Raw genomic sequence first — 13,104 nt, 5'->3', positions numbered from 1 at the left:
TCAGGGTTAATATTTTAGAGCCCAGCCATCCTGCCCAGATCCCATATCCAGCTGGTGTGTGGATTTCCAGTCAGAATGAATTAAACAGAACAGGATGGAGTTTTATAAATCGCTTTCCATCCATTTGTACCTAGTGAGCCTGCTGGATTGCAGCATATTTCTCTCACTTTCACTCCCGACTTCCCTCCCCCAACTCTCTTCCCGGCTCTCTGATGTCATTGTTTCCTGCCCAACACATCCTGATGCTCAGCTCAAGGCTGTGTGCGCAGACTTTAAACATGCATTCCCACATCTCAGCTTTTTCTAACACATATGTACATTTATAGTGGCACATAAACAGCAGGCTTATTAAGTTAATGCAGTGCTGCGAATGTGTACATGTCAGTTTCTGTCATGTTTCACCTGATGTGAAATTCCCAACAGATATTAGCAGCAAATCAAGCAACAATATAAGAAGACTTAGACAAATGTTATTGTCCTCTTGTATACAAAACAATATTTCGGTGCATACAGCTTTCAATAGTGAATAAGCAGCTTACAACAGTGAAATTAACACTACCATTTATAATGTGCAGCGGTGATCAAGAATGTAAAATGTGCAGGAGAAAAAGAAATCCGGTTTAAAGACATGGTGCAAAATGCATTGCTATGGAAGGTTCAGTGAAGTGCAAAATAAATAAATATGGTGCAAATTGCAGTAGAACATTGAATTGTGTTCTATTTAAAGGGATTGAAAAATTCAGCCATGCTGGTAGTGCAAATATGTTTTCAAGTGTGATGTAGAGTCTTAATTAGAGTTTTATCAGTTCAGCATTATGATGGCGGTGGGGAAAAAGCTGTTACAGAATCTGCTGGACCTGCATCCAATGCTGCGAAGCCTCTTCCCAAAGGGCAGCAGGGAGAACAGTCCATGGTGGGGGTGTAAGGCGCTGCTGATGATGTTACTTGCTCGGGAAATGCAACGCCGTGATGAAATGTCTTTAATGGAGGGAAGAGGAGCCCCGATGATCCTCTCTGCTGTTCCATGACTCATCTCACTTTCTTCCAGTCTGAGGCGCTGCAGCCTCCACAGCTGGTCAAAATGCTCTATATGGTGCTTCTGTAGAAAGCCGTGAGGATGGGTGGGGGCAGGTGGGCAAGAAGAATATGAAGCTAATTAGTCTACCAATGTTAACAAAAAGGAGTAAAGAAAATTGCTGAAATATACTTGGGAAAAGCGTGTCCTTCAATATTGAAGGTCAATATGATGATTTTTATTCTCTCAGATCTTCTTTTAGCTCATTTTCTAAATTGAATAAAAGGCAAATGACTGACTCAGGTTTTTAAAGCTCACCCCTCCTTCAGTTACATGAAGTCTGCCTCTATAAGAGTCCAAACTTTGATGCACCTGGAAACATCTTGTTGTAATTTAAACACAAAGCTTTAGCAGATTTTTGTCATTTTTGACTAGCAATGGCATTATTATGGGCACATGTATCAGCATCAAGTAAAATGATACGACTGCCATTAAATCAAATACAAACAGCATAAAAATAAAACAACAAGCCGGTCCCATCTAGGCGTAATCGGAGAAAATGACAGACGAAGTGTGCTCCTGATGTCCAGTCTGCTCCGTAGCTTTGTTTTGGTCGCTGTATTTTATATTTTTCAAAATAAAACATCACTCAGACTCTGATCGTTGATAAATTATATATATATATATATATATATATATATATATATATATATATATATATATATATATATATATATATATATAATTATTTATTTATTTATTTTCTTTCTTTTTTTCTGTGCGGCCCAGTACCGTTCCGCGGCCCGGTGGTTGGGGACCGCTGCCCTAGAGAGTTAGCAGTGCACTGGTGCTCTGACAAGGTTGCAAGCAACAGGTTAAAATCCCGTAACTCCTGATTGCTCCTCAGGTGCCACACAATGGCAGCCCACTGCCCCCCAAGGGTATGGGTTAAATGCAGAGGTAAATTTCTCCAATGTTAAATTTAAGTTGTTATTATTATTAACCACTGGAACACCTTATATTAGGAAGCCAAGCTGTGGTTGATTGAAATATATCAAAAATGAATGAAAATAGCTGAAATTTCCCTCTTTTTCCATATATTTAGTGATGCATTACAGTAAAGTAGAGTACAACAACATTCATAGTTATTTGTGTATCTGTCTGTAATTAGTTTTTTTAGTTAGCTTTAGCATCTCTATCCCCTTTGGTTAAAATGGCCTCTGCTTGACCTCGCTCTATGTACGACTATCAGCTGCATTCTTCCTAACTGTAGTCACACCCACCAGAGATATGGCTGCACACTTTGGTTATTTTCTCTAGAATGTAATCCTCCGTAGCCCAATTCTTGTCAAACATTTCTGGTTTTCCTGCCCCCAAATTTTGAGATCATATGAGCCGAACTGTATCGGCAGATTTATGTGTGTGATTGCCTTAGTTTTCAGTCCAGTCCTGCACTTTAAGTGAAAGGTTTTATAATGTTAATATATTCCGTTTTAAAGAAGCCTTTGTTGCACAAGAGCTTCTGGATCCGATTCCTGTTGAAGAATAATTGGCTGTGTTTTATTGGAAAGTGTCAGATTTTTTATCTTAAATTATTCCACAGGAAAACTTAAAAATCCAATCAGAGCTTCAGCCTCTTGTCAGACTTTCCGAACACCAGACTCAGCTGGAGATAGACATGGGGGACAGTAAACAAAGCAGCCCACCTTATAAGATTATGACTGTCATAAGCTCAGAGAGCTGATGCTACTTTATTCTCCTAAAAAGGAGATAATGGTTAACAACAAACTCACTGAAGAGACCCGTGACCTGAAAAAGAACACTTTATTGTTTTTATCTGTTTCAGATCAGTTATTCTCAAAATCCCCTTGTGCTCCTTCTCTTTCCTCTTTTATCCTCCCCCTCCAGCTCTGCTTGTGTAACCTGGTGTCCGAGGACTCACTCCTCTCTCCCGCTGCTCAGCTTTGTGGTGATCCTGCAGAGCTTTAGCTGAGGAATTCAAAAAGGAGCTGCAGACATAAAGCAGACAGTTTCCTTTTTTAAACCAGAAGCATCAAACCCAGCGCACCCTTCCCCACCTGTCCTGCCCTGCAATCTGAGGTCTCAGCTCTACACCTGTTGTGACTCGTCCTGCAGGTGAAGAGGATCCTCTAGCCTTGTTATTGTTTTTTCAGCTGACCAATTAGGAGCCCTGTCTATTCATTTGACTGCTTTGCTTTAGGTGTTTCTCCCCTTCCGTGTCTGCAAACTACCCCCTCCCTTCCTTCCCCTCCGCTCTCCCCCTCCGTCGCTGTCTAGCCCAGTCTCAGCTCAACTGACCTGACACACTGTGGATGTGGTACGTGTGGAGCTGAAGGAGGAGACCTCCCTGCTGGAGTAAAAGTTTGGAGAGCATTAAAAAGAGGCTGTGAGCTTTAGCTTCTGGAAGATAAATTGGAGTGAGCTGACAGAGAAAGACGTAGAAACTCCAAAACCAAAGGAAATTTACAGCAGATATGAAAAGCCACACTGTGACTGCATCTGTGGCTCTGCTGGCCCTTTGCTGCCTGCTGATTCCCAGAGGAGGGAGGAGTGCCGGGGGAATAGTTTCTCTCCTGCAGGAGAAGCAGTCAGAGGATCAGCTTGGAGACAAGTCCCTGGATGACCCAGAAAGCGAGCAAGAACTTGCAGCGGACCCACACCCACTGAGAAGCAGCATCAAGGCCAAGAGAGAAACAGAAGGGACCCCACAGGCTGGTAAGCTATGTGAAGTAAGACTGTATAGATCAACACTAAGTGCTGATTACTTGTAGCAAATAAAAATATTGGATTGTGTTACGTCCGGCGGATTTAATACTCTAGATCCACCCTGAGCTGCAGTTACATTTTGGAGTCTTTTTTAAAAGACCATCTCTCGCAATTTCTGACATTTAGAGACTAAATTGTTGCCCATTTAAGTAGTTCAAGCATCATTCATGGATGGAGAGCATCTATGAACGACAATGAAGCTCTGTGACTGCGTGTTTGTGGGCTCAAAGGTCACCCTCTGCCTCCACCCAAGTCTCCTGATTCCTTGCATTTCATTCCAGAACCATTGAGCAGCAGAGTTCTGCAAGAGGAAATCCAAGACAGTTAGGGTGCCAGGGCGTCCAGTAGTTCAAAATACAGGCAGATCTGATACAGACCTGATATGTTTGGTTATTAAGTGTCACATACGCTCAACCATTATTAAAAAGCTTACTTATTTTACTCCATTTCATATTTCTACAGTTAGTCATGTGAAATGTGTTTGTTTATATATATAGAATCTGTTTAATTATATTAACTTAACTTATATGAGATATTAATGTTTTGCTTACATGATCAAAGATGAGTAGAGCAACCTAAATATCATTTTCTACTGACATCTATGGCAATGCTAGCATGAGCAGCTATCTTCCCTTCATTGGAGCTCCGTGTGTTGCTGTTGATCTTTGAAATGTTGACCATTGTAGCCAGTTTAGTTGTCAGAACTCTCCTGTTCAACGGTTCAGTCCCGACCAGCTTCTCCGAAGCAAAAGCACAGAAAAGCACAATGCTGCCACCACCATGCTTCGTTGGTGGGTGCTTTCATTCGAATTGCGTCAAATTGCTAAATAAATGCCTTCACAACAGATACTATGAACCTCTTTGATTCCTTTCTAATTATTCCTCTCCATATTCAAGCCTCTCGGTTTCCTTGGGGCGGTTTGCATTTGTTCCATAAACTTTGCCTTTTATGATGATAGATTGAGCAGGACTCTCTTTTCTAACTCTTTAAACATCGCCAACCTCCTCTCTGTTTGCGTTCCTTCTTCTTTCTCATCCCACTCGTTCTCAGGCCTTCACAGAACATAGCCATGTTTATACTGCGACTGACTGGCTAAGGCAGAGTTTATTTAAAGTGATCTATTAAGACAGTTGGCTTCATTTCTCATTTTGGGGTATCCAAATAAAGAAGGCTGAATAGAAATGCTAGCTGAGTTTAAACCCCCCAGTATTTAGTATCAAGGTTGTAAACTAATGTGGAAACGTTTAGGTAACATTAATATTTTTGCAAGGCGCTGCAGTCTGAGCGTGAAAGAGTAAAAACAGATGCAAACCCGCTGTCAGTCAGCATTTAACATGGAAAGAGACGTTCCAGATGTCCACCTATCCACCAGTTCATTTGTTTAGCCCCACCAGATGGACACAGTGCCGGTAGCTCCTGGGATTTGGTTAGTTTCAAGTTTGCAGATATTTCCCCCCCCTCCCTCATGTAGCCTTGGAAGATTAGTGCAGACCTTTGGATATTTTCCATGCATTCCATCAAAGAGCCTGTAATCTGAACATATTTTAACTTACAATAAACAAACAATGAGATCAATTAGGCTCTTTGCTGAGCTTCACATAAAGGTACTGCGCTAAGAATGGTGCGTTTGTTGACAGAGTTAGTGTCATTAAAACTGAGCTGATGGTACAAAGCTAATGGAAAAAGAGAGACGTGTTTTCCATGAAAGCTCGGCAGAGCTTCAGACAACCTCATAAGGAAATACTGATGGATCTCCAGAAACCACTGAAATGAATCCAGCTGTCTGGTTTCTTCCTGCAGCGGTGTTTACTTAAAAACTTAAAAAAAAGAAGTTGCTGCAAAATTATGAAATTATAAACCTTTAAAGGTATTTAATGAACAGTATTTGTTGTTGACTCATCATGTTTGGATGCCATCAGAAGTTCTGCAAAGTAGTTTTTCAGCCTTGGGGGCTACGTTTTTTTTTTTTTTTTTATCTGGATCAGGAATTAAACAGACTAACGTTGGTTTAGAAGGGTTCAGAAGGTAGGGCATTAAAGTTAGCATTAGTCCTGACTGCTTCTATGTCCCTACAGGCATTTTAAGCAGACTAAGAAGAGCACCGGAGGAAGGCAAGAAGAAAAAGAAGGACAAAAAGAAGAACAAAGAACCAAAGGACCCAAATGCTACCAAAAAGCCCAAAACTGACAGGAAGGGAAAGAAGAAAGACAGGCAGACAACAACCACAACCCTCCCACCCACCCCAACAAGTAAGAACCACACACAGCGGCCATGTTCGCACTGAACTTATTTTGACTTAGAGGAGTTTTACTTGACCTGGTTTCTGTCTTTCTTCCAGCAATCCCAACAGAACCACCCACTGAGCCCCCAGCTGAGCCTGACTACTACCCCGACTCTGGTAACACATCTTGAACTTTTTACTTATTGCTCTGAATTTATATATGAGTCAAAATACCGACAAATAGCTTTTCTCTTCCTGTTTTTTTTTTATATCTGTGAAGGTCAACAAACAGCAACCTTACAAAACTTAATACTTATTCTCCTTTATTTCCCTTTTTGAATAACAAAATGGAAAAGAAAAGAGTTCATATTAATCATATTAACTTTCTCAAACACAAGTAATCATTGCATACTAGTAAAATGTTTCTTAGCATAAAGATCCAACCAAACTTTTCCATATTTTATTCGTTATATTTTCGGTATTTAAAGGGGATTGAAGGAGGTCCTACCAGGGGTCATATAGATGATTTTAATGAAAGCTGTTATATCATTTTCTAAGATGAATTTTTCCACTGAATAAATGCATTCGAAATAAAGTTGGGATTTTCCTAATTCTTGCAGAGTGGGATTTATACTACCATAAAAGTAGCTTTTTTTATTTAGTCAAATGGTCATGAATAATTTCAGGATTGCTGACCTGATCTGCAAGATGGACACAAGTAAAACTAAAGCATGATTTAAGGAAAAGTTTTCTGCATGGAATCATTAGATCCTTGCAGAAAGTTCCTGTTCAGCACTAAACCCGTCCCAGAAAAGGCCGGGAAGTGGATGTTACCAAAGGCTTTTAGACACATTCTGTCAGAGCAAATGAGCTGATTGTCTAAATAATAAAAGGCGGAAATTCAGCAAGCATCTAAACTCTAAACCAACGAGAGGAACTGAACGAATTAAAATGACCATTATATGTGTTGCAGTGGATTTTCATTTGTAAGTATAATAATAATAAAAAAAAAAATCTTCGATCAGTTTAATAAAGGAGGAAACTGTACCAATATTTAAATAAATTAGAAGCACAGAATAACATCTCTGCATATTTGACCATTTTCCCCCAGACTGATGACCTTTATATGAAAATTATAGATAATAACCATGTAGAATCTGAGATGTTGATCATCTGTCTAGTTTTATTTAAAACAGAGAAAGAATGTTTATTCCTAGAGTAACTAAAATGATAGTATTTACGTATTTAGATTTTCTAAAAGTTTTCAGAGATTGGAAATGCCTCAGAGCAGAGCAGAGCATTTGGCCTGACTGTAAAGGTTGCAAGTTTGAAACTGTGTTACTATCCTTGAAACAAAAAGGGTTTGCTAAAAAAAAAAAAAAATCTAATGACCAATTTCCCCACTAAATAAAAATATAATTTTGAAATATGAATTTGAGATTTGTACTGTATTTATTACATTTGCTGAGTCACAAATACTTTTACATATGTTTGAAGAATTCGGGATTACAAAAAAAAAAAAAAATAGAATTAAAAGTTTGGAAAAAATTTAAAGCAAAACTTAAATAGTTAAGTTAAAGTCTAAAACCCGACAATTTTTTTAATTTTGTTTCCTTGAAAACTTTGAATTCTGCCACCTTTACTTTTTTTTATCTCCATGCTGCTTGTTATGCAGAATATTTCACTGTTCTGCTGTTTATTGATTAATTCAGATGTTTTAAAATTTTCAGGTTTATTAGTCAGGCTACCTGCTTTAGTAGCCATTGAGTTCCCAAACCTGCCACTTTTAGCAGCAATTTCAATGCGATGCTACCTTTCTAAGAATGATGAATGCTCCTCTATAGTTTCCACGCTTCCTCTGTGTTTTATTTTTTCCGTCTGGGAATATATTACCAAATTGTTTTTTCTCGCAAACGAGAAAAACATTTATAGAAGCTCTCTTTCAGTCAACCAACATGCAATATACAGCAACAGGTGGGGGAGGGGACTTGTTGCATTTCACCTTAAATTCACAAATAAAGAATAGCTTTTTAGAAAATTGAAACACAGAACCGCTGCCTATATATGTAGCTCCACATGTTTAAGATGTTTTTGTCTGATGTAGTTTTGTTTGCACATCTGAGCTTCTCCCTCTCTCTGTTTAGACGACTACTGGAAATCAGATGACGACTACTGGGGGGTTAACACCACTCCATCTCCAAGCACTGAGCCTCCATATGAGTTCTGGAACCCGGATGAGGAGAACCCATCTGAGCCAGTGACTGAAGTCTACGATGACTACTGGAAAGCTTTCGAGGAGGAGCAATCAACCTCACCGCCCAACGTCTACGATGATTACTGGAAAGCTTTCGAGGAGAAGCCGTCGACCTCACCGCCCGACGTCTACGACGACCTCTGGAAGGAAGATGAGAAGGAACCGTACCCTTCAGTAACTGATAACTATGATACCTACTGGAATGAGGCGGACCCGACTCCTGGGAGCCCTGATGTGGATGGGAAGACTGGGACAGACGACAGCGATTACTGGGATGCAACAGGTATGTTTGGGACTCCTGGCTTTGTTTCTGCAGACACAAAAATAAAACTTTGCTGCTCTTTGCCTCCAGTTGAGGACAAACATATTAAAGTGAAACATTTAGTCCACAGAATGTGGAAAAGTTTCTGTTTCTGACACTGTAAGATGTTGTCATGACTCAGTGTTTCCAGTATTTGCCATAAACTTTAGTTCTTTCCAGTTTGTTTTTTTTACTCATGGACTCTGTGCCGCATTTTCCTTCTAGTGAAATAACTCCCAGTTTTGTCTTTTTCCCACCTGCAGTTGAACTTCCTGATAATCTCCCATTTCCCGACGGTGAAGAGGTCAGCCCTGAGATCATAGTTGAAGCCCTCCCAGGTACCTGCTGTCACAAAAGCTTCCTATTAGATTCATATCCAACCCCCACAAAATATGGCAAATTTTCACTAGTGAGACATCCCCAGAAGTACAGCACATATGGAATATCTGTTCCCCTTGTGGCTTCCATAAACACATGGGAATGACATTACAGTGAGTCTGTGCAACAACCTAACCTACTTTTGCAGACGGGAGTGGGTGGGTTTGCTAGGTTCCACTAAGTCAACAGGACTGTCTATGGTTTTGTTGTGGGATTCAAAGGAGCCCTGTCATCAGATCCCAACTAATTTATGATTCCTGTAAATGTAAATTAAAGCTTTAACAACCTAATTATAGGCAGGCAGTGCAGTAGCAGATCTCATGTTTTGGTCCAGCAAATGGGGGCGGGGCTCATGTGTAAAACTGCTGATTAAACTATGTAATCCTATAAAGTTTTACTGATATAGATGGAGTTTTTTGAAACTATGAACATGGTTTCTAACTTACTTTTGATGTTCATTTTGTTTTATAACACAGAAGAACCCACAACCTCTGTTCCATTTGAGAAAAACTGGTATGATGATTATGATGAATACGGAATAAGTAAGTGAACACTCACATGTCAGCTATGCTCAAAACCACATATTTTCTTTACTATGCAGAGAAACTACAGAGAATTAAACTCTCAGGTCAAAAAGTTTCCAGATGAATAACCATTTCCAGCTGAACTTTTTGTTGTTGTTCCCAGTGCCTTAGAAAATGTTTATATCCCTCCATACATTTTGTCACATCACAACCACAAAATGTTATATGCCTAATTTGATAGAACAAGACAGGCAAAGCAACATGCAGTATGTTTTTGAACAATACGGCATGCATTAGTACCAAAATCAACTACCTCTTTATTCTGGTTTCCATAAAGAAGCCTCCTGAAACCAAAAAAGCAATTCTGTAAAGATCTCTAAAGGTTGGTGCTAAATAACATTAAAGAAAAAACAGCAACATGGATGCAAAGAAAAACAGCAGATAGGTTAGAGAGGAAGTTGTGGAGAGGTTTACACAACTGCAAACCAACCAAGGGTCAAACGTGGAGGTCCACCTATTCTGAGAGGATGAACATTAACTAATGTTCATCTTGATGAGCCGCAGGCATCCAGAGCTCAGCAGGGAAAATCAGTTGAAATAATAACTACTAATCGCTAGATTAAACTTCCAGAAAACTGTAAAAGTGTGAAAAGCCTGAGTTCCTTTAAATCAAGACTAAAAACACATTTGTTCAGGATTGCCATCGACTGTTCTAATTAAACAGTTCAACTGAAACATCATTAGTTCATTTTCTTTAGTCCAACTGTTTTTAATTCTTTTTTGTTTCTGCATTTTTTATTTTATTTGATTAAATTTTTTTTTTCATACTTGCTTTGATTCTGTTTTATTTTCCTGTATTTTATTCATGTAAAGCACTTTGCATTGTCTTGGTACTGAATTGTGCTATACAAATACATTTGCCTTTGTTAGACAGAAGCCATGAAAGTGAAAATGCAAACATGGAGAAAGATAGTGAGATGAAACCAAAGTCAAACTTTTTAGGTGTCTAAGCTAAACACTTTGAACACACCAGCAGAACATTGTGGCAAGAGCATCATTGTGGAGATATTATAGAAGTATATTTGCATACTATGCTTATAAATAAATATATATATATATATATATATATATATATATATATATATATATATATATACGGTATATTAAAATGTCCTTATGTATAGCTGAACTGAACAGAAGTCAAACTCATTTTTATTATGAGTAAAATAAATCTGATTCTGGAGGAAAACCTGTTAGGTTAGGAAACTATGGAATTGTTTAGATGAATTTAATTTCTAATGTTACAAACAACTGGATACAAATTACTTTTCACAGATGCTCTCCATCAAATCTGAGTAACTTGAGCTATTGAGCAAAGAAAAGTTGTAAAGAACTTCAGTGTGTAGATGGGTAAAACATGCAGAGACACACCATAAAATGGTTAAGAGTTTAAAAAGGTGGTTGGATGAAGTCTTCTTTTGGCTAGAATCTGATTACTAATCAGATTATTTCTAAGGGCACTGGTTGCACTACATTTTATTCTGACAAATCAGAGAAAAAGGTCCTGAATACAAGCCAATGTCACACTTAAACATCTTTAGTCTTAATTCTGTTTCCCAATCAATGCTTCTTTGTATAAGTCTGTCACAACATTTATAAAAACATTGAAAGATTGCCTAAAGATGTTACTGTAATGAGCTAGCTGAGAAACAAAGTGCAAGAGTGTGCATAGTTTTGCACGCCGCTATATGTCTGAAACCTGCAATACAGGAGCAACTCAAACACACGAAAAACGGTCAGTTCTTCTCTTTTTCTGCCACAGGGAGGAAGGACTACGACACGGATGAGAAGTGGATCGAAAAAGAAAGAGAACGGGCCAAGGAGGAGAGGGAGAGGGAGGAGAGAGGTAAGAGGACCCAGATGTGGACTTAACTAAACCTTTTGGAAAACATCTCTGTAAAATCAAATCAAAAACAATCTAGCTGCCAATGCACAAAATGCAGCCTGTGATCTAACAGCAGAAGTATTAGGAGCCAACATAGCAACAATCCAACATGTTCATTGTTTTCAGTCTCTCATAAGGGACTGCAGATGTATAAAGAGTCTAGCTTTAACTTGCACGAAAGAAACCAACCTTTCTTTAACCAAAACAGAAGGGAGATCAGGTGTACTGAAGGTTTAGAAATCAGTTGTGAGCTGAAGAGAAAAAATTGCATCAACTGAAAAAAACAAAATGCTTGGCTCAGATTGGAGTTATGTAAAAAAGAGACACCATGCCAGGGATTGTGTAAAATTCAAAGGATTCTCAATGCAATCAGTCACTGCTGCCACGTGTCTGCTGTGTTCATTCAGGCTTGCTGGTGTTCGGGGAGTAAAGCTCAGAGCAAATGAAAAATAACTTAGACTGGAAAGAGGTCAAAAGGCCACATTCGGCAGGCAGAGTCTGCTCCATCTTAGGTGAAAAGGATTTTTAGCTAAACTCATAGCAGATGTCTCCATAACTTAATGTTGTTGCTGGCGACACTGACCCACATCGCTGAAATCAGACCGTTAGAGCAAATATCAAAACAAAACAAAAGAAGCTTATTTTAAAAAGGCATAATTTACTCTCTAACGAAGTGTAAATTTGGTTAACCATCAGAGCTCTATTGATATTCACTTTATGGCAAACATGTTCATATTAATTGAACAACAACAAATATTATACATTTTTTCTTTTTAATTTATAAATGGAGATTAATGTCAGCCATACAAACCTTCTCTAATGGTTACAGAAACATAGAAAGAAAACAAATATCCAGTGGTTTTGGCCATGAAAATAACCCAACTGGTAACTGGATTACGAAGGCTCAATAATCATATGTTAAAACACTGGTTTGCATAGAACCATCTGAATCAAAAACTTAAAGCATGTTGGTTAGAGCAGCAGGTGACCCCTGGATTTGCCTTTCCTCTTAGCTGAGAACAGGAAAATACAATTCAAAATCAATATCACAGCACTGGCTCCTTCATTCGGACTGCTGCTGGTGGGTCCTGGTAGCCTGGGTGCCATTCCGAACTTAGTCCCGCCCACAAAGTTTGAGGTCGGGGAATTGAGTCGGACTACGTCAGGCTAGGGTCCTGGACCTTTTAGAACCAACCTCCTTGTCTCATTACTAACCCAGTACCTTCAAGACGTCAGTTTTATCCATGGCTGCTTTTACTAGGACATTGTAAATCTCAAATAATCAAGTTGTTTCTGAAACTTGACAATATTATATCATCATATGGCATCCATAGGCTGAGTCACGGGGGGGGGGTTATCACAGATGAGACGCCAATTAGAAAAAGAAAAAAAATGTTTAGTGATGCTATCTATTCAATGTGGATCAAAATATATATAGAAATGGTTGTAAATCCTTGTTAAATTTTTGTAAATCCCTTTATCTCTTTATTGTCACACAATTGGGAAATCCGTTCTCTGCATTTTTATCATCCCCTTGGGGAGCAGTGGGCTGCCATCGTGCGGCGCCCAGGGAGCAGTGTGAGGTTAAGGATCTTGCTCAGGAACCCAGAGTGCAGGCTGTGGGGATCAAACCGAGTACTTGCAACCTTCTCAGAGCATTAGCGCACTCTAACCACTA

The 13,104-nt window shown here is 39.0% G+C and overlaps 1 protein-coding gene across 2 annotated transcripts in view; it reads left to right on the top strand.

The window, feature by feature from the left end:
• Positions 1-3,081: 3,081 nt before the first annotated feature.
• The window catches only part of aebp1b (AE binding protein 1b), a 21,752-nt gene continuing 11,729 nt past the window's right edge, over positions 3,082-13,104 (top strand). Inside the window, exons 1-7 of one of the 2 annotated variants that reach the window (XM_038287248.1) lie at positions 3,082-3,751; positions 5,879-6,052; positions 6,142-6,201; positions 8,169-8,561; positions 8,843-8,917; positions 9,437-9,499; positions 11,304-11,387. In XM_038287248.1, coding sequence (XP_038143176.1) covers positions 3,511-3,751; positions 5,879-6,052; positions 6,142-6,201; positions 8,169-8,561; positions 8,843-8,917; positions 9,437-9,499; positions 11,304-11,387 — 1,090 coding nt within the window. In that variant the 5' untranslated portion in view covers positions 3,082-3,510. Of the gene's footprint in view, positions 3,752-5,878; positions 6,053-6,141; positions 6,202-8,168; positions 8,562-8,842; positions 8,918-9,433; positions 9,500-11,303; positions 11,388-13,104 lie in introns of both variants that reach the window. The other variant, XM_038287247.1, reaches the window with a different exon arrangement.

The sequence above is a fragment of the Cyprinodon tularosa genome, unplaced genomic scaffold (genome assembly GCF_016077235.1).
Source record: "Cyprinodon tularosa strain WSP-4 unplaced genomic scaffold, ASM1607723v1 ctg238, whole genome shotgun sequence".
Lineage (NCBI taxonomy): Eukaryota > Metazoa > Chordata > Actinopteri > Cyprinodontiformes > Cyprinodontidae > Cyprinodon > Cyprinodon tularosa.
This window is presented reverse-complemented; position numbering and strand designations above follow the sequence as displayed.